Below are 21,618 nucleotides of genomic sequence, written 5' to 3' on the forward strand. Positions count from 1 at the left end.
TTTTGTCTGTGGGAGGAAGCCGGAGTACCCGGAGAGAACCCATGCATGCATGGGAAGAACATGCAAACTTCACACAGAAAGGCCCAACCCGGGAATCGAACCTGCGAACTTGTGAGGCACGCGCACTACCTGCTGCGCCACCGTGCAGCCCCATAAAATATATACAATAAAAAAGAATAAGGATCAGAATAAAAACTAAGAGAAAATGAATGCTCTTAAAAAATACAACTAAGCTTATGAACATGGAATAATAGCAATCATTAAAAAATATAACTAAGTTTAACTTAACATGTAGATATATTACGTATTATAATGTATAACACATATTATATAATATAATAATAATAAAGTATAACTAAGGATATAAACAAGTATTAGCTGCAGTTCTTAAGAGAGGGAGAGAGTCAGAGCTATAAACTATATACCAGAAAAAATATGTGCAAGTTGCTATAATAAATAAATATAAACAATAAACAGTATGCACAATATTGCAGTAGTACAAATGATATGTAACACTGAAATATTGGGATTTTTGAGGTTGGTACTGTTTAAATTACTATTGTACAGTGTGATGGCTTATGGCAGGAGAGATTTCTTGAAGCGGTCCTTGTGACAGCAGAGCTGCAGCAGTCTATTTGAGAAGGAGCTCCACTGTCTGATGTTTAAGTTTATCCATGATAGATAACAGTCCACTACCTCCCCAGAGATCTCTAACTTGCAGCCAATAATGGAGCTGGCCTTCCTGATCAGTTTGTTCAGTCTGTTGGTGTCAGCTTCTCATCGAGGAGCACTGGAGAAATCAAAGAAAGTGATCTTCACAGTGCTGCCACTACAAATCAGGTGTGAGTGAGCATGCTGCAGCAGGTGTATGATGGTGTTGTCCACACACAGATGGAGTTGGTCGGCAAACTGTAGAGGGTCCACTGATGATTTCACCTGTGGTCTGGTTGAGAGTTGGACAGAGAAAGCTTGGGCAGAGGGGGGGTTATGGAGGCCGTGGATAGTGGAGAGGTGTGATGGGGTGAGGGAATGCAAGGCCACTCTTGGCTGTGAGCTAAACCTGTTGAAAAAGTGATTTAATTCATTGGCCTTCTCAAGGCTGCCAGCTGCTGTCTGTCTCTTGCCTTGAGCCATGTGATCTCCTTCATTCCTGTACACACATCCCACACTCTGTTCTGTTGGAGTTTGGCCTCCAGCTTCCTCATGTAGGCATCTCTGCTCTGCCTCAGATTCTCCCTCAGCTTGTGTTGAACACTCCTCAGTTCTTTTTTGTCCCCTGACCTGAAAGCTTGTTTCTTCCTGTTTAGCAGACTTCTCAGTACACTGGCGTTCCAGGGTTTGTTGAAAAAGCAGCGTACAGTCCGGGTTGGAAATATGGTCTGTTCACAGAATTTGATGTACTCTGTGATACACTCAGTCAGGCTGTTGTCCTCCTCATGTGGCTCATACAACACAGTCTGTTGTCGTAAAGCGGTCCAGCAGTGACTCATTAGCCTCCTGAGTCCACCTCCTCACTGTCCTTGTGTACACAGGCTGCCCCCCTAATCTCCTGTCTGGGATTACACCACTTCTTATTCACAAACAGTGCAATCCCTCCTCCCTTCTTCTTACCGCTCCGAGCCACATCTCTGTCACATCCCCGCACCCAGTTGAAGCCAGGAACCTCCATGCTCTGGTCAGGGACGTCTGAGTGAGTGAAACCACAACTCAGTAAAAGCCAAGAGGCTGCACTGTTGGTATTCCCACTGAGTCCTGACCAGCACGACAAGCTTGTCTGTCTTATTTGCCAAGGACCTCACATTCCCTGTGATGATCATCAAACCGGACGGCCTATATCTCCATGCCTTGGCTCTGTGTTTGGCTCTGGCACTGCAGCCCCAATTGTTGCCTCTTCAGGTCCTCCGGGAGTACAATCCTCTCTCCGGGCAGCAGTGTGGGTTTACACAATGCCATCAGCTGCTTGCGTGTGGAGAGCAGTGGTTTTCAAATTTGGGGCCGGGGCCCCCTGGGGGGGCACCAGGAGGTGCTAGGGGGGCCTCAGAAAATTGGAGGGAAGTTAAGAAAAAAAAGCGAAACATGTTAGTTAATGGCGGCACGGTGAAGTAGCAGGTAGTGCGCGTGCCTTACAGCAAGAAGGTCGCAGGTTCGATCCCCGGGTCAGGCGGGGCCTTTCTGTGTGAAGTTTGCACGTTCTTCCCCTTCTCTGGGCACTCCGGCTTCCTCCCGCAGACCAAAACATGCTCATTAGGTTAGTTGGTGACTCTAAATTCTATGGTGTAAGATTGCTGTCAAAAAGACGTGTCCATAATTAAAGTTTTGTATTAGTAAAATTCCGCTGTCATATACGTGAGTCTGTGAAATTGGGTTCAGGTTGCGAGTGTTTTTATATGAGTCTTGAGAATACAACTCATTTTTCTACAACAACGAAGTCTTCACTGTGAATACGAATTCAAGTTTATGGGTACGACTCGAAAAGTACTGAAATGTCACTGAGGTCACAGTCAAGTTGCAGGGGAAAGTAATCAATCAGCGATTCCTCAAACTGCGCATGTGCAAGCCCCAGATGCAAACATGCAGGGCAACGCCACCATCCCCGGAGAGTCATCACTGGCAAAGCTCTCAAGTCTCACCCATTGAGCGTGAGACACACACACTTCAACCCATTCACATGCTCACACGCCATATCTTGTATTCCTCACACCGAGAAATTACCAGGATAACGCCCACCAAGTTGCGCCACTATTTTATAAAACAGTGGAACAGGTAGAGGAATTGGTGATGTGTCGGTCACGAACGAAACGGCTCGTAGAGCCGCTCTTTAAAGTGAACAATCGGAGCCGTCTCCTGCCTAGGAGCCAGAGTGGGAGCCGCGTTGTTTTTTTTTTACGCACTGAGCAGGATGGGGAAGGGCAGGGGTTACACACACACTTGCACTTAAGAAATGCTGAATTGAATAAATATTTTTATTTCAATTAATTTATGTGTCATTTATCAGATCAGACCCCTGTCCCCACCCCGCCCCTCACTGCCGCCTCCAAAATCTCACTCTGAACTCAGTTCAAAACTTGAGAGCCCTGCACAGGTTATGTCAATAATAACGTGCATAGCCATTATTTATTTCATAAAATCGAACCATTCTATACAGTATACATTTCTTGAACTCACATACTTATTGGTTTAACTTGCAAGATAAAGATATTTACATGCCGATGAAGCTGGTTTAGTGTTATCGTTACTGGGATTAGAAGTGGGCCAGTGCTAATTAGTCAGCACTAAACACCTATGAAACATATAACGTTACCACACAAAAAATGCACTGTCCTCATAATTTTCGACCAGAGCATTAACAATCAAGCCAGATTTGGGATGAGTTAACGTGAACCAGTAACTCATTGTCTCAAATTTATAATTTCAGTCATAAACCGTGCAATAAGCAGGATGATTCATCATGTCCGGGTTTATTTCTCCATATCAACCTTCTCACTCTTTCCGTGTTAACTTTACACAAAGTTACCGGTTCAGGTTAATTCATCCCAAATCTGGCTTGATTGTTGATGCTCTGGTCGAAAATTATGAATGATAGCACCCAGTAACGAAGCTAAGCTAGCTTCATCGGCATGTAAATATCTTGCAAGCTAAAGCATGTGAGTCCAAGAAATGTATATTGTATAAAATGGTTCGATTTTATGAAATCAATAATAGCTATGCACGTTATTATTGACATTGGAGAAGTCTCTCCGGGGATGGTGACGTTGCCCTGCATGTTTGCGTCTGGGGCATGCGCATGCGAAGTTGGAGGAATCGCTGATCGATTACTTTCCCCTGCGACTTGACTGTAACCTCAGTGACGTCATTTCAGCACTTTTCAAGTCGTACCCGTAAACTTGAATTTGTATTCACAGTGAAGACTTCGTAGTCATAGAAAAATGAGTTGTATCCTCAAGACTTTGCACTCACATACAGGAACATACTCCCGCGATTGGCTTTCCTTTGTTCTGCCATCCCGACAGAGGTCCCCCAGAGATGGTTTAAAGAAATAAACACACTACTTTCGTTATTCTTATGGAAAGGTAAAAAACCCAGAATTTGTCTGAAAAAAATGTCCATCCTCAGGAAGAAGGGTGGTCTAGGAATACCAGATGTATATTTCTATTATTTAGCGTACAACGGTGTTTACCCTATATCTTGGGCATACAGGAAAGAGGAGCCGGCTATGGGCAGCTGGAGATGGCTGGAGCAGAAATTTGTTGCTGCAAAATGTAAAAATGTTGCACTGACCTCACTCTGGTACCATACTAAACCTGACAAAAGCATAAAAAATCCCATGATTATATTTTCATGCAGAATAGCCAAGGAAATACATAAACAACTGAAATTGAACAGTTTATCCTTGCCCTCGTGTCCCATATGGAACAACCCGGCATTCAAGGCCGGTGGGAAACCGATCAGTAATGACTCATGGCAAGATACTGTAAGAATATTACTGAGTTGGGTCAAATCCTGGGAAGTAATGGAGAGATGTTATCTTTTAATGAACTTAAGAGGAAATTTGGTCTTAATAATTCAGATATATTTCAGTACCTGCAAATCAAATCCATTATGCAGAGCTTTGTAAACACTACACTAGCAGACAATGATTTTTTTGATATGAAGTTTAAGGATGCAGTCTCTGGTGGTGGTAGTGTATCCAAGATTTACAGGTTGTTATGCTGCACATTAGGTAAGGGTATGGTATCCATAAAGGCACAATGGGAGAAAGATCTGGGTTTACATTTCACAACAAGTCAATGGGAAGCGATCTTGAGCCGCTCAAATTATCTTTCAAAATGTGTCAGGTATAAAATCATTCAAATCAAGATTTTGTTTAGATCTTACATTACCCCACGCAAATTAAAGAAAATGAGCAGTGAAGTATCAGACAAATGTTGGCATGGGTGTGGAATGACTGGCACTCTTATGCATCTGTTGTGGCATTGTCCAAAGATACAAGAAGCATGTCTGTCTCTCTGTCTCTGTCTCTGTCTCTCTCTCTGACTGCATTTCTGTCTGTCTGTCTGTCTGTCTGTCTGTCTGTCTGTCTGTCTGTCTGTCTGTCTGTCTCACTCTCCCTCTCTTGCTCTTCTTCTCTCACCCAACCGGTCGAGGCAGATGGCCGCCCACCCAGAGTCTGGTTCTGCTCGAGGTTTCTGCCTGTTAAAAGGAAGTTTTTCCTCGCCACTGTCGCCAAGTGCTTGCTCATGGGGGAATTGTTGGTTTCTTTGTAGATAAAAGAGCTTGGTCTGTACCAGCTCTATATGGAAAGTGTCCTGAGACAACTTCTGTTGTGATTTGGCGCTATACAAATAAAATTGAAAATTGATTGAAATTGAAGAATTCTGGTCAAATGTGAGAGATTATTTATGCAAATTATTTAAAATTAATTTTACAGTAGACCCAGCAGTGTGCTTACTGGGAAAACAGGTAGAGGGAGTAATCCCCCAAAAATTTCTCTGTTTGTTGGACCTAGCTTTTCTTTCAGCTAAACGCACAATTCTTATCAACTGGAAGGTAAGGAAACCAAACTGTTTCAACATAGACAACTGGCAAAAAGACTTTCTGGATTTAGTATCTATGGAGCAAGCAGCGTCTATTCTCCACGATCTGGGCAATGGCCACACAGATCTCTTGAGTCAAATTATGTCATCATTGAGGGAGAATAAAACAGATAGGGATACAACACAGCATTGTTAATGTGGTGATGTTATGATTAGCCTACCTGTTTTCTAATTTTTGTTGTTCTCATCGTGGTTATGGGTGCCGCTATTGTTGTTGCTATGATGGTGAGGATGATGGTGATGATGACGATGATGACAAGAGTGGGCATTATTATTATTGTTTTATTTATTTTATTTATGTTGACTTGTTGATCTGCTTGTCTGTTCTTCATTCTCATACTGTAGCGGCCTTGTCCGGGCCTTCTCGGCATGCTCTGTGCGGTGGCTGGTTTGAATGGACGGGGGCTTAGTCTTAGCCCAGCTGTTCTTGGAACGAGACCACTCACTTTGTGTTGTATGTGTGTATATATGATGTGTGTGATATGTTCATGGAACTGATATTCAAGAGATGTCTTGTGTCCTCTTTTTGTTGTTGTTGTATCGTATGTGAAAAATAAAGAAAATTATTATTTAAAAAAAAAAAAAGACTTTGCACTCACAGCTTTTAGACTCATACTCATATAAAAACAATCGTAACCTGAACCCAATTTCACAGACTCACGTATATGACAGCGGAATTTTGTGTAAAACAACTTTTATGACACACAAGTTGTTAACTTTACAAATACGAAACTTTAATTATGGACACGTCTTTTTGACAGCAATCTTACACCATAATATTGTCTTTAGGTGTGAGTGTGAGTGTGAATGATTGTGTGTATATATATATTTTGCCCTGCGATCGGCTGGCGACCGGTCCAGGGTGTACCCCGCCTCTCGCCCAATGACAGCTGAGATAGGCATAGACAATAGATGGATGTTAGTTAATAATATTCTTATGCTAAACAAATGTTATAATTATTGAATAGTGAACACACACACAATTGAGAGAGGTTTCTTTTAATTTGTTCTGTTCTTGTCTGTCAACAGTTTGTTGAAAAGTTTATTATTCAGTGGGAATATAATACAGTGTTGAAAACATGTTCGTTAATATTCTTATGCTAAACAAATGTAATAATTATTGAATATTGAAAAAAAATAAGAAATCATTCTAAAAGTTGATGTTTCTTTACATATTTTGTAGCATTGTCGGTGGGTTTACAAAGGGGGTCCCCGGCCAGAAGCTAATGCTGTTTGGGGGGCCATGGCATGGAAAAGTTTGGGAACCCCTGGTGTAGACAATGCAATTCCTCTCTGTACGGCCCTCCGAAGAGAGCAAAAAGTAACAGGAGTACCATCAAAAAAGTTGTACAACTGCACACAAACATCATGACACAGTTACCAAAAGCACAGTTCAGAGACAGAATTAAAAAGCCTTGTCCAAACTCATAACCAGCATTATATTCATGAAATGGATACACTTTCATCTGCCTCCTGTCTCATCTATCTGAGCCTGGTGCCCCCTGTGAACTCGACATAACAGTCCCAGATGAAGGTTGATGATGAAAGTCAGAGAAAATCTTTGGTTGTCAATTAAAAGCTGTTCCTACATTGTAAACAGTGAGACATCCCCTGAGAGCTGATTTAGCACCATTTTTGACTACAAAATGCCAGTGTTATGAAGTTTGTTTTTTGCTGCATTTTCAAATGGAGACACAATAGATAATGTGAGTTCATTACATCTCTGCTTGTATACTTACATCATTATGCTTCCATTCACCAGTGCTCCAGTACAGTTTTGTGGTACTGGTACTGTACTTGAGTATTTCCATTTTATGTTATTGTACTTTTCACTCTACCACATTTATTTCGACAGTTTTAGATATAAGCTACACTGTAGAGTCAAATTATTAATATAAAACTACTACTACTACTACATTGTACTGATGTATTTTCATGGATTACACTGTTAAAATTACCCCCACTTTTACCAGCTGCAATATTAGTAACTCTTACACATTAATTCTAAATAAAAAAAATAAAAAAATAAAACAAAAATTTATAATCAAAAATATATTTTTTTCTGAAATGGGCCATTCTTCATAATGAATACTGTTACTTTTGGTGCTTGAACTATATTTCAATGCTAATAATAGTTTTATTCCTATCACTTTAAATGTTGAGCACTGGACTTTTACTTGGAACAGAGCATTTAAACATTGTAGTGTGGTGGTTTGAAGAAACTCTACACATTTGTGCTGAGGTAAGCGTATCGTCTCACTTCCTGTTTCTGGTTGCTGCATTAGGAGTAGTGTGCGTTTGTCACCCTTGTTCTTCTGAGTGTAATTTGCTCTGTGTTTTGTTATAGCAGCCTTTTATCCGCGCTCTAAAGTAACATTAGTTCTGCTCAAGCACCCATAAGTCTGTTTATTTAGCGACCGTTAATTTTATTTGTCTACGCGCTTGTCTGCTCTACTAGCTGCACCAGCTTAGCCTAGCAGCTAGTGATGGCTTCTCTCTGTCCCCCTCCAGCTCTCTCCTGCTTGGTGTGTCACATATTTAGCTACTCCTCTGCCTCCTTTAGTGATACTGGTACATGTAATAAATGTAGTTTATTTGGTGAGTTGGAGGCGAGGCTTAGTGAATTGGAAGCTCGGCTCCGCACCATGGAAACCAAACCATTAGCTGTAGTTAGTCAGGCCCCTGTAGCCGGTGCGGACCGACCAAGTGCAGCTCTGGCTAGCCGTCCCTCGATAGCTCCTGAGCAGCCGGGAAACCAGGGAGGCTGGGTGACTGTTCGAAGGAAGCATAGTGCCAAGCTGAAGCCCACGGATCACCACCAACTGCTTCATGTTTCTAACAGGTTCTCCCCACTCAGCGACACACCCGCTGAGAAACCAACTCTGATTATTGGCAGCTCCATTTTGAGAAATGTGAAGTTAGCGACACCAGCGACCATAGTCAAATGCCTGCCGGGGGCCAGAGGGCAACGTCGAATCAAATTTGAAACTGCTGGCTAAGAATAAGCGTAAATACAGTAAGATTGTTATTCATGTCGGCGGTAATGACACCCGGTTACGCCAATCGGAGGTCACTAAAATTAATGTGGAATCAGTGTGTACATATGCTAAAACAATGTCGGACTCCGTAGTTTTCTCTGGACCCCTGCCAAATCTGACCAGTGATGATATGTTTAGCCGCATGACGTTCAATCGCCGGCTGTCGAGGTGGTGTCCAGCAAACAGTGTGTGCTTCATTGATAATTGGCAGACTTTCTGGGGAAGACCTGGTCTGATTAGGAGAGACGGCATCCATCCCACTTTGGAGGGAGCAGCTCTCATCTCTAGAAATCTGACCGATTTTATTTATGAACCTAACCCCTGACAACTCAGAGTTGAGACCAGGAGGCAGAGCTGCAGTCCTACACGCTTCTCTGCACCTCCATTAGAGCAGTTACCCACCCAACACTCCATAGAGACTGTGTCTGCCACCCGACCACATAAACTAAGTAAACCAAAAGTACAGAGGAGTTAAACATAAAAATGTAATTAAAATTAAAACAACCCCTGCAATAGTACAACAAGACAGGAGAATTAAATGTGGAGTCCTTAACATCAGATCTCTGTCCTCTAAAGCTGTTTTAGTAAATGAGTTAATATCAGACCATAATATTGATTTATTTTGTCTGACTGAAACCTGGCTGTGTCCTGAAGAGTATGTGAGCCTAAATGAAGCTACTCCTCCAAGCCATATTAATACTCACATCCCTCGAGGCAGCAGCAGAGGAGGTGGAGTTGCAGCCATTTTCGACTCAAGCCTTTTGATCAACCCTAAACCTAAACTCGACTATAACTCATTTGAAAGCCTTGTTCTCACTCTTTCTCATGAGAAATGGAAAACAGTGCAGCCAGTTTTATTTGTTATAGTATACCGCTCTCCGGGTCCTTACTCCGAATTTATAGCTGAGTTCTCAGAGTTTCTATTAGGTTTAGTCCTTAAAGCAGATAAAGTAATCATTGTAGGTGACTTTCATGTACATGTCGACGTTGATAATGACAGCCTTACCACTGCGTTTATCTCAGTATTAGACTCAGTTGGCTTCCATCAGAATGTACATGAACCGACTCGCTGTTTTAACCACACCCTCGACCTTGTTCTGACATATGGCATTGAAGTCGAAGACTTAATAGTCTCCTCACAGAATCCTCTTTTATTGGACCATCATTTAATAACTTTTGAATTCATATTACCAGACTACCAGCCAGTAGGCAAAAATTCTTATACCAGACTCCTGTCTGATAGTGCTGTAGCTAAATTTAAGGATATGATCCCATCAGTATTTAATTCAATGCTATGTCTCAATACAACAGAGGATTCCTATGCTAACGTTAGTCCCTCCCAGATTGACTACCTGGTTGATCGTGCTACAGGTTCATTGCGTATGACACTTTTATTCAGCGGGAGGCACCAGTGAGAACAGTGAGGAAACGCTACCTAACTCCTGAAGTGGCTGCAAATTTTATCCAGATTTTACAGAGCACTCCTGCAGAGATTTTACCAGCACCCTGTGATTTTATCGTTGACAATTTTAACATTAATCTGAAGTCAACGCTGGACTCAGTGGCTCTGCTCTTAACAAAAACAATTAAGAAAAAACCTACACCTCCGTGGATAAATGAAGATATTAGGCATCTGAAAAGAAACTGCAGGAGTGCTGAGAGGAAATGGAGAAAATCAAAGCTGACAGTCCACCATGAAATTTTACGTCATCACCTCAAAACTTACAATAACACCATTAAACAGGCAAGGATTTCTCACTTCAAAAAACTAATCTCTGACCATAAAAATAATCCCAAATTTCTCTTCTCCACAATTGATCTTTTAATAAACAGTAATTTTAACAGCTCTCATAAGACAATAACAAATACCTTGTGTGAAGACTTTGCAGACCACTTCAGGCACAAAATTGATAACATCAGATCCAGTCTTTTATCACAACAGGTTTTAACTACCAATACATCTGGATCACAGGTTTTACCTGAGGAAACACTGGAGAGTTTTGCCCTGGTTGACGCAAGGACACTTTTCTCCCAGGTAAACCCCACAACCTGCCTTTTAGACCCAATTCCCACACCGTTTTTTAAAACGATCTATGGGTTCTTTGAGGAACAGCTGTTATACATGGTGAATTGCTTTCTTCAGACCGGTGTCTTCCCCGCCTGCTTTAAAACGGCGGTGGTGAAGCCCCTTCTGAAGAAGAGCAATTTAGATCCCAATATTCTTAATAACTATCGACCTGTATCCAACTTACCTTTTTTGAGTAAAATTTTAGAAAAACTGGTTTTTAACCAAGTAAATGTTTTTTTTAAACAAAAAGAACATCCTAGAAAGGTATCAGTCTGGTTTTAGGATGAACCACAGTACCGAGACAGCCCTATTAAAGATTTTAAATGATATCAGGTGCAACTTAGATAAACACAAGCTCACAGTCTTGGTACTACTGGATCTAACTGCCGCCTTCGATACAGTAGACCATCAAATTTTATTAAACAGACTGAGGCACCTGGTCGGCCTCTCAGGTACTGCTTTTAACTAGTTCGTCTCATACCTCACTGACCGACACTTCTTTGTAAGTTGGGATGCATGTTCCTCAGGTACCCATGAGATCAAGTGTGGGGTTCCCCAGGGGTCAATTTTAGGTCCAACTCTTTTTAATCTGTACATGCTACCCCTCGGGGACGTCATCAGGAGGCATGGCATCAGCTTCCATAGTTATGCTGATGATACGCAACTGTACATTGCCGTCTCTCCTGATGACACAGGGCCTATTGATGCCCTTTTTAACTGTATTTTAGACATCAAGTCATGGATGGCAGAAAATTTCCTTCAGCTCAATCAGGACAAAACAGAGGTCTTAGTCATTGGTCCTGAAGGCCAGAGAGAGAAACTTTTACCAAAACTAAAAGATCTTAAACCAACACATTCTGTAAAAAGTCTGGGCGTGATTTTTGACTCTGAGCTTACTTTTATTCCACACATCAAAAACATAACAAAGATAGGTTTTTACCATCTTAAGAATATAGCCAGAGTCCGCCCGTTTCTCTCTCAGGCCAGCACGGAGGTGCTGATGCATGCTTTTATCTCTTGTCGCTTAGATTATTGTAATGCCCTGCTTTCTGGTCTTCCCAAAAAGAGTACTTCAAATTTTCAACTACTACAGAACTCAGCCCCTCGCGTGCTGATGAGGACCAGAGGGCGGGAGCACATTACACCAGTTTTAAAATCGCTGCATTGGCTCCCCGTGCGTTTCAGGATAGATTTTAAGGTTCTTTTATTAGTTTTCAAATGTCTTAACGGTCTCAGGCCTTCTTATTTATCTGACCTTCTTTTAACATATCAACCCTCGTGGACCCTGAGGTCCTCCGGCTCCGGCCTCTTAACCATACCAAAAGTAAGAACTAAAACACACAGGGAGGCGGCTTTTAGTCATTATGGCCCCCGACTGTGGGCCATAATGACTGCCGGAGAACCTCAGGGCCGCAGAGACCGGTGATGTTTTTAAAAAGAGGCTCAAGACTCATTTTTTTAAATCAGGCTTTTAATTGATATGTCTGATTTATCTCATTCCTTTAATCAGGCTTCTTATCTTATCATATTTTAGTTGTATGTTTTAACGACATGACTATTTCCTATTTATTTCATTTACTCAGTTTATTTATAGTTTATCTATAGCTTTCATTTATAGTTTATTTACTATTTATTCCTTTTATTCCTTTACTCATCTCATTTCATTCGATGTTCATGTTTTATATATTGTATTATTTTACTCTATTTTATCTACTTTACTTATTGTCTTATGAACTTTTCTTCTTTTAAATGTTTATTTATTTATTTATTTTTTCAACTTATTTATTTATTTATTGATCTATTTATTTATTTTTTAATTCCAGTGTTTCCTCGGCGGGTCCTCCACACTGAGAGATGTGTCTGATCTGTTGCAGGGGGGGCTGTCCTCGGGCCCTCTTGGCCCGGCTGGTTGGGGGACTCCCTACCTTGGTGTGGGGTCCACCGGTCTGTCTCTCGGTGTGGACGACCCCAAAGGTGGCCTTTTCCTCAGTCATTAGTGCCGTGCCATGTCTCGTTACCCCTGCCATCGTCTGCAGTAAGAATGTGTGTGTGTGTGTGTGTGTGTGTGTGTGTGTGCGTGTATGTGCGCATGTGTGCGTGTGTGTATGCATGTAGTTGAGGGTGGGTGCTTGTACATACGGAGGGTGGGAGGGATGGGTTTTTATTGTTGCTTTATTTTGATTTCTATTGTTTTTAAATCCTGTGAAGCACTTTGTGTTACATTTTAATATGTATGAAAAGTGCTATATAAATAAAGTTTGATTTGATTTGATTTGATTTGACTCTGTTGCTCCCCTAAAAAAGAAGAAAATTAAACAGAGGAGGTTAGCTCTATGGTATACTCTTCAAACCCGCAAATTAAAGCAAACTTCACGGAAAATAGAAAGGAAATGGCGTTCTACCAATTTGGAAGAATTTTGGTTCGCCTGGCAAGACAGCCTTAAAATATACAGGAAAGCCCTCTGCAGTACCAGGGCAACCTATTACTCTGCACTAATCCCAATCAATCCCGGGTTTCTTTTCAGCACTGTAGCCAGGCTGACAGAGAGCCATAATTCTGTTAAACCACGTATTCCTTTAGCTCTGAACAGCAATGACTTCATGAGCTTCTTTAATGATAAAATTCTAACTATTAGAGACAGAATTCATCGGCTCCTGCCATCAACAGGTACTGTTTTGTCTTCAAACACAGAAACCGTAAAAACTGTTACTCAGTCTGTCGCAGTTTTATACTGTTTTACTCCTGTCGACCTTCACCAACTAATTTCAATAATTTCATCATCAAAATCATCAACCTGTATTTTAGATCCTATCCCGACTAAGCTGTTTAAAGAAGTATTACCTTTAATTGACTCTTCAGTATTAGACATGATCAATCTGTCTTTATCAACAGGCTACGTACCACAGTCCTTTAAAGTAGCTGTGATAAAAGCGCTACTCAAAAAGCCTACCCTTGATCCAGGGGTTTTAGCCAACTGTAGACCAATATCCAACCTTCCCTTTCTCTCAAAAACTCTTGAGAAAGCAGTCGCCAATCAGCTGTGCGACTTTGTAAACAATGATAGTTTATTTGAGGATTTCCAGTCAGTGCATCATAGACAGCACTGATAAAAGACCTTCTAATTGCATCTGATAAAGGATTTGTCTCTGTACTAGTCTTATTGGATCTTAGTGCTGCATTTGACACCATTGACCATGGTATCCTATTGCAGAGACTAGAACACTTCATTGGCATTAAGGGAACTGCGCTAAGCTGGTTTAAATCCTACTTGTCAGATTGCTCTCAGTACGCGTTAATGACGACTCCTCTGTGCTCACTAAAGTCAGCTATGGAGTTCCGCAGGGTTCTGTGCTTGGACCAATTCTATTCACCTTATATATGCTTCCTTTAGGTAAGATTATCAGGAAGCACTCAAAAAAAATTCATTGCTATGCAGATGATACCCAGCTATATTTATCAATGAAGCCGGAAGAAACCAGTCACTTAACTAGACTACAATCATGTCTTCAGGACATAAAGACCTGGATGACCTGCAATTTTCTGATGCTAAACTCGGACAAAACTGAAGTTATTGTACTAGGCCCTAAACATCTTAGAAACTCACTTTCTGATGACATAGCAGTTATGGATGGCATTGCGCTGGCCTCCAGCACCACTGGAAAGAATCTGGGAGTTATCTTTGACATGTCATTTCACTCCCATGTAAAACAAATTTCAACGACTGCCTTTTTTCACCTATGTAATATTGCAAAAATCAGGCATATTTTGTCTCAAAATGATGCAGAAAAACTAGTCCATGCATTCGTAACTTCCAGGCTGGATTATTGCAATTCCTTACTATCAGGCTGCCCAAATTCGTTGCTGAATATTCTCCAGTTGATCCAGAATGCTGCAGCACATGTTCTGACAAAAACCAGGAAGAGAGATTATATTTCTCCAATACTAGCCACTCTGCACTGGCTCCCTGTAAAGTTTAGAATAGAATTTAAAATTCTCCTCCTTACCTACAAAGCCATAAATGGCTAGGCACCTTCTTATCTTAAAGAGCTCATAGTACCTTATTGCCCCACTCGAACACTGCGTTCCCAGAATGCAGGCCTACTTATGGTTCCTAAAGTCTCAAAAAGCAGAGCAGGAGTCAGAGCATTTAGCTATCAAGCTCCTCTCCTGTGGAACCATCTTCCAGTCTTTGTCTGGGAGGCAGACACTGTCTCTACATTTAAGAGTAGGCTTAAAGCTTTCCTTTTTGATAAAGCTTATAGTTAGGGCTGGCTCAGGCTGGTCCTGGACCAGCCCCTAGTTATGCTGCTATAGGATTAGATTGTTGGGGGACCTCCAAAGATACACCGAGCTCCTCTGTCCTTCTGTCCCTCTCCATCTGCACGCTTTCATGTCCTACCACAGTGTGTTACTAACTTAGCTCCTTCCCCGGAGTCTCTGTGCTTTGTCGTCTCGCAGGTTCCACAGTGGCTGAATCTGGATTGTGGATTAAGCTGTGTCTCCTGCCATGGCCCTGCCTGACATCCACTGCAACTGCTACTACTGTTATTACATCCACTGTCACTGTTACTGTGACTGCATGTCTGCATGTCATTTCTCTCTGTCTCTGTCTCTCTCTCTCTGACTGCATTTCTGTCTGTCTCTCTCTGTCTGTTTCTCTCTGTCTGTCTTGCTCTCCCTCTGTCACCTAACGGTCCAGGCAGATGGCCGCCCCCTCAGAGCCTGGTTCTGCCTGAAGTTTCTGCCTGTTAAAAGGAAGTTTTTCCTCGCCACTGTCGCCAAGTGCTTGCTCATGGGGGAATTGTTGGTTCTCTGTAGATAAAAGAGCTTGGTCTGTGCCAGTTCTATATGGAAAGTGTCCTGAGACAACTTCTGTTGTGATTTGCCAATATACAAATAAAAAAACTGAATTGAATTGAATTGAATTTGTGTTTTGTGGACAGGTGTTGGGAGCTGGCTTCCATCTCAGCTGGAACTCACCTTAACTTATCAACAGATTGTTTCCACTACTCTGTGGTATAGTCGGCCAAGATTATCAGTGTTTATTAGTGCTCTTATTTTCCACTGTTTGCCTCTCTAGTATTCTGTCGCCAGTGACTAATTATTCCTGTCTCTGTTTGCTTCTCCCGGATAAGTGAGTTCGCCTGCATCCATCTCCAGTCGCAGCGCCTCTGCCACCAAGCTGCCCAGCCTCGTGCCTCCGCCTCCCTCACACCTCCAACCCCCTACCACCTTGCTCCACCTGTGCCTCAATCGCCACATGCCCGCCACGCAAGTACTTCCTCCACCTGAGCACTTTACGCTCCTGTGTATCTTGAACTGTGAATCACCTCTTACCACGTGCCTCACCTGCTGTTCACTGGATCTCCCTGCTACAAGCTACCACCTTGCAAATTCACATGAATTCCTTTTACCCAATTTTCTGTCTGTGTCTGCTCTTGAGTCCTATTCCCACCCAAACCATGACATGTAGTATTGCAACTTTTACTTAAATAAAGGCCTGACTACTTCTTCCACACTGGTCTGCCATGCCTCAAAACTGAAATCATACAGATAGGTAGCTATCAAGATCTTTTACACCCATCTGAGTGTGACATGCAATGAACCTGCAAGCACTGCTGCTCTGTCAAACACAAATTTGCCATTTGTTTTGTCACCAGATTGAACATATTGAAGCTGCTCTGTGGTATTTTTTAGTTTAGTTTTAATCCTGTTTCACCAAACATACAAGATGTTTGCAACATTATTTTTTTCTTCTGTTTCCGTGAAACTGGGATTGGATTTCAACTACATAGCTGAAAATATCCCTAATAACCTAGTTGTCTTAACAAACCTCTATGAACATATCCCACTACATATTAAGTTGTGACAAACTTCAGAAATACACAGAGACAGACAGGGAGAGAGACAATGAAAGAGAGCACAGACTTCTAAAGAGTACTGGCTGAGCTGTTTCTGGAACAGAGGCACTGCAAAGCAGTAGCAACAACACAATCAAAACATGGGACATCAAGCTTTCCTCGTTATGTAGCTATGTGTCTAAATACCTAAATTACCTACTGACATATATACCCACCTGCCGAAGTCTGGAGTCTACTCTAGAGTGGATACATCAAATCATGCTCAGTCCTCCTAATTTAGCACAAACTGAGAGACCAAATTTGACTGCGATGCAATAGCATTTCTTTGACTGTCTTTTGTTACATTAAAAATATAATAAAATAAAGTTTTGAGCATCACAAACCAATGTTATTCATCTCTTGCATCTTATTTTTTTGGAGTGACAGAAGTCTCAGGTGGATATACTGAAACCTTACCATATAGAAGCATCTTTTGAAACTACTGTATTTGCATGGTGAAATAGGTGGGGGTTTGAAGGGTCAACTGTATCCCATCCTAAATTTAGCTTGACAATGTTAAATAAACCACACTAACCTGAGCTTGGTAGAGTCCACCTGGGTCTCGAGGGGTGACTCCAACGAAGGAGGTGCGATTGGCAGGGGGGGTCCCAGGGGCCGAGTACGCTGAGGGTGTTTGCGTTAACAACATCAGTCTCATACTGTCTTTCATGATTCCATATTATTTGTAAAGTTGCACGATGCAGTATTTTTAATAAAATCTGTCAACATCTGTCCATATGTCCACAAAGGTGGTACAAAGGAGAATGTATCAAAATTACCGAACTGAATCACTGGTTTATCCTGTCTCTAATTTCACTTTCATTCTTCAACATTTTTTTTTTAAATACACACACACACACACACACACACACACACACACACACACACACACACACACACACACACACACACTGTGTGATCTGTATTTCTAAAGGTCGTCACAACAAACAAGCATATCAAGGATATTGGGGATATTTTAATGTGACTGCAACCTGGGCTCAGCTTCAATTGCTATATTTAAAGATATAGGAACCATCTAAATCTATTATTACTTATAATTATATAATTAGATTATTTATTTTATTTAATTTCCCCATGAGGTTTGTTTGACTTCTCCAGCAATAATGTAGGTGGTCCTAAATATTGTAATATTAAGACTCATTTTCTCATGTGCAGTTACCACTACACAGTGTCAACTGAGCTCGACTTCACTTGCAGAGTGAAGTCAGTCCAAAGCGCAGTCCAAAGCTCACTGGCCTGCTTTCTTAGTAAATCAAGCCCTGAATACACACAGGTCACAACATCCAATTCAAAGAACATAGCCACGATTCCAAGTCCAAACCATACAGGCAGGAGCAGCAAAGAGCAGGTTTTTGAATTCAACAAACCGAGCAAAGTCACTTCAGCTAGGTGAATTCTGTTTAAACAAAGAGTGAGACCAATCACATCTGTTTCATCATCACAAAGCCTGCAATATTTCAATACTGTGTACTCAAAGTTACACCATTTGCCCCTTTCACTGGATTTGAGCAAAACTCTGTGGGCTCTATTTTCGATTGCACAGCTGGCGCGGCAGAGGTCAGGTCCGCTTCGCCGATGGGGCATGGTGGTGCAGACTTTGGTATTTTCGTGCACTGAGCTGCTGGCGCAACTACTCCCCCTTCTCATCTCAGTCCCACCCAGCGGCGCAACTCGGAAGGAGGGAGGGGAGAAGGCGTGGAGTGGGTTTGACACCAAGTCCAATCTTCACCAATCACACCAGCTCCTCGCCTCACCTTTAAAGAGGCGCATGGCAAGTTTCAAGGATGACTGAGCCCACGCAGGAAAGTGTCCGATGCCCAAACTTCTCCCAGGAGGAGACTGACGTTCTGGTCCGGGAGGTCCAGGATTGAAATTTATTTCAATACAATACTGTCTATCTGTTTACTGTGGAAAGTTATTGATCGTCAGATGTTTTTTGAACTGATGTAACCGCAAATACTCACTTAATGACAAAGCTGGGCGGCGAGGCGCTCCCTCCTCTCCCGTGCGCTCTGCTGCTCTCCCAGTTGACACGGCACATGCAGTTCAGCCTCTCTCCGTCTTAAGTCCTTTAATGTGTCCTCCGTGAGTTCATGGTGACATCCATGCTGTACAGCCATGTTGTGTAAAACGCAACATGCCACGAAGAATGCACTGACACTCTGTATGCTGTATGTTAATGAACCACCTGTCCGGTCCAGACATCTAAAACGCATTTTGAGAACCCCAAAAGTGCGTTCGATGACTGACCGAGCACTGCTGAAAACACTGTTAAAACCATGCTGCCGTTTTGTTGAAGGTGTGATATATGGCGTCATCATCCACGTTTTCAGCGGATAGCTGTTATCACCTAGCAGCCACCTATCCAGAGGGGTGTCCCCCCTGAAAGACTGTTGGGATGCTAGAATTTGCCAGGATGAACGAGTCATGTGCTGACCCGGGGAAATTGGCATACACATTTGTCACCAGGCAATTTGAGTCACAGATCACCAGACATCCCTGTTTCACCTGTGTGCACTTGGTCAGGCTGAGTGACCATTATGCATGCCACTTGCCCAGCGGTGTGCCGCTGGCGCACAGAGTTGACCAGGTCTGGGGTTGTGAGCTTTCAGCGCACTTTTACGCCACCAGCGTGGACCGAAAATCCAGATCCGCTGGCTGATTATGCCGACACCTCCCCCTACTGCACCGCAACGCCCATCCTGGCGTACCTCTGTGCTTCTCGGTTTACCAAATACCAAGTGCGCTGTGCGCTGTACGCCTGCCTGCGCTGCACGAAAATACCAATGCGCGGGGTGTGCACCCTGCGCCCTGCTAGCAGTGGGGACGAAAATAGAGCCCTGTTTGTTCAGGAGTAGTGCAGGATGTCTTCATTGAGATTAATCAGAATTTCTCAGCAGTGTCTTGAGTTCCAAGCAAATATATGATAGGTAATGTTCACTTCCAAAAATCAATATGGCACCTCAGATTTTGGTTAGTACATGCCCCCTGAGCAGACACACTGAAATCATGAAACTCCACTGGGTTTTGAGGCACTCATTTTTGGTATGACCCCCTATTGGTCGTGGTCAAAATGCTTCAGTAGGGCTAGTCCCAAACATGGCCTGAAGATATGCACATGGGCTTATGATGACTGGACACATTATTAATGAGTTATAGCAATATTCCTGCTTAGCCCAGCCCCTTGTGGGTTTTTTTTTTTTTTTTTCATATTTTTTGATTGATTTTACTCATTTCTAACAGAAATGTGTATCTCTGTCCCCTGATGCTATATACCAATTTTGGTGTTAATACACAAAAAATGCAACACATTCTATTGGTAAATAGCCCCAAATACAGTGCTACCATTTGGATGACTGGGCTCCTATTTCTTAGGAAACACTTGCATATTTTTCAGGTTATGGTGTTGAGTTTCATGTTTCTAGTTCATTCAGGGTCACACAAATTTCAGCTGCTGCGACTATTGCTCATGAGCTGCTGTTACCATTGTCTTTGTTATTTCTGAAACAGTCAGTCTGAAATATCCCTTGGGAACCTTTACACCTGAAGTGAACCTTTTGTGTTTTCTTCCATCTCAATTTTTTTCTAGATTTGGATATAAATATAGGACTATAAATGGTAAAATATTCTATTGGAACATCGATCGGAAAGTAATGTACATATATGCTGTATATGTCTGTCACACTTACTGGGTGATGTGGGGGAGTTTCCTCCACCATCAGAGGAGGTGGTAGTGGCCTTTGACTCTGCAGGCAGTGTTGGCCTGGGGAGGGAAGATGGGGGAGAAGCCAGGGAGGGTGCTGGTCCAGGGGGTGCCAACATTTGAGATGAGATGTAGTGACTGGGCACTTTAACTTGGTTGTTGCCATTCAGCTAGAAAAGTCAGACAGGCAGACAACCAAATATACTCATATTTAACATATACTCCAATAATATAAATTACACAGTTGATCAGTGTCGTCCTAAAAACACAGCCCATACGTGTTTTCATTCATTTGCAAAGTCAAAGGCATTTTTAAAGTTTAAGTTTTCCACCATGTTTGTAATTGTCATGCAAACTTAAACTAAAAAAAAAAAAAAACTATCTATCTATCTATCTATCTATCTATCTATCTATCTATCTATCTATCTATCTATCTATCTATCTATCTATCTATCTATCTATAGGGCAGGGTTCGAATCCCGCTTAGGACAGTATATCCAGGTTGGTCCTTAGGCAAGACCCTTTGCAGTTAGATGCCTACGGATGCCTCGGATGAGAGCAACAATAGCAGATAAAGCCATACCGGCTCAGACGTTGCCCAGTCCAACAAGGTCCGCGTTAGGTGTTGGGGGACCAGGACACCCTAACGAGTAGTTGACTACTGGAACACGACATACATGGAGTAGGACAGAGAACAAAACTCTGCTGGAATGCTACTACACCAGCAACACCAGTGAGAGAGGGTATATGAAGAGGATGTGGGACCTATGGATGCTTTGAAACCCCACATCCATGAGGACTGCAAAGCAACTTGTGAGCCAGTGCTCTAATATCCGTGAGAACAACCTACTGTCACAATTAGAGATTGATGAGGTACAATGTGCCTCATCCATGGTGCAAAGATGCTACAGCAAGGGGGAGCCAGGAAGACAGGTCAGTGCAGGGATGACATCTGCATTCCCGAATAACAAGATTGGATACCAAACCCCAAGAAGCACAGACACCCTGAACACAAGGACAGCTGACCTGAGAGAACAGATCACAGAATCCTGGGGGCACACAACTACCTACCTGCCAAGGCTAAGACACAAAGTACCAGATGAATCTCTACTGGAAGACGTGAACATGGCACTGATGACTATATCCACAGAAACCATCACCAAGAGCAATCAGCTGATGTATGCAGTGGCAACAGTCATCCTGTGCATGCTAGGCTACAAGATGAACAGCAGTAGCCAGAAAGAGCAGGGGAACCCTCCATGGAAGAGGAGACTGGAGAGCAAGATCATGGCA

General features: G+C 42.4%; 1 protein-coding gene across 7 annotated transcripts in view; it reads right to left on the reverse strand.

Annotated features, from left to right (window-relative positions):
• The window catches only part of nfic (nuclear factor I/C), a 157,225-nt gene that overhangs the window by 14,845 nt on the left and 120,762 nt on the right, over nt 1-21,618 (reverse strand). For 5 of the 7 annotated variants that reach the window (XR_011602101.1, XR_011602102.1, XR_011602103.1 and 2 more), the window contains exons 11-12: nt 20,312-20,495; nt 17,137-17,225 (exon numbers count right to left, since the gene is read on the reverse strand). Coding sequence is in view for 4 of the 7 variants with exons in the window: in XM_070960289.1 (XP_070816390.1) it covers nt 17,137-17,225; nt 20,312-20,495 (273 nt within the window). In the remaining 3 variants the exon portion in view is untranslated. The remainder of the gene's footprint in view (nt 1-17,136; nt 17,226-20,311; nt 20,496-21,618) is intronic. The other 2 variants (XM_070960288.1, XM_070960285.1) reach the window with 1 other exon arrangement.

This window comes from Chaetodon trifascialis, chromosome 4 (assembly GCF_039877785.1).
Source record: "Chaetodon trifascialis isolate fChaTrf1 chromosome 4, fChaTrf1.hap1, whole genome shotgun sequence".
In the NCBI taxonomy this organism is placed as follows: domain Eukaryota; kingdom Metazoa; phylum Chordata; class Actinopteri; order Chaetodontiformes; family Chaetodontidae; genus Chaetodon; species Chaetodon trifascialis.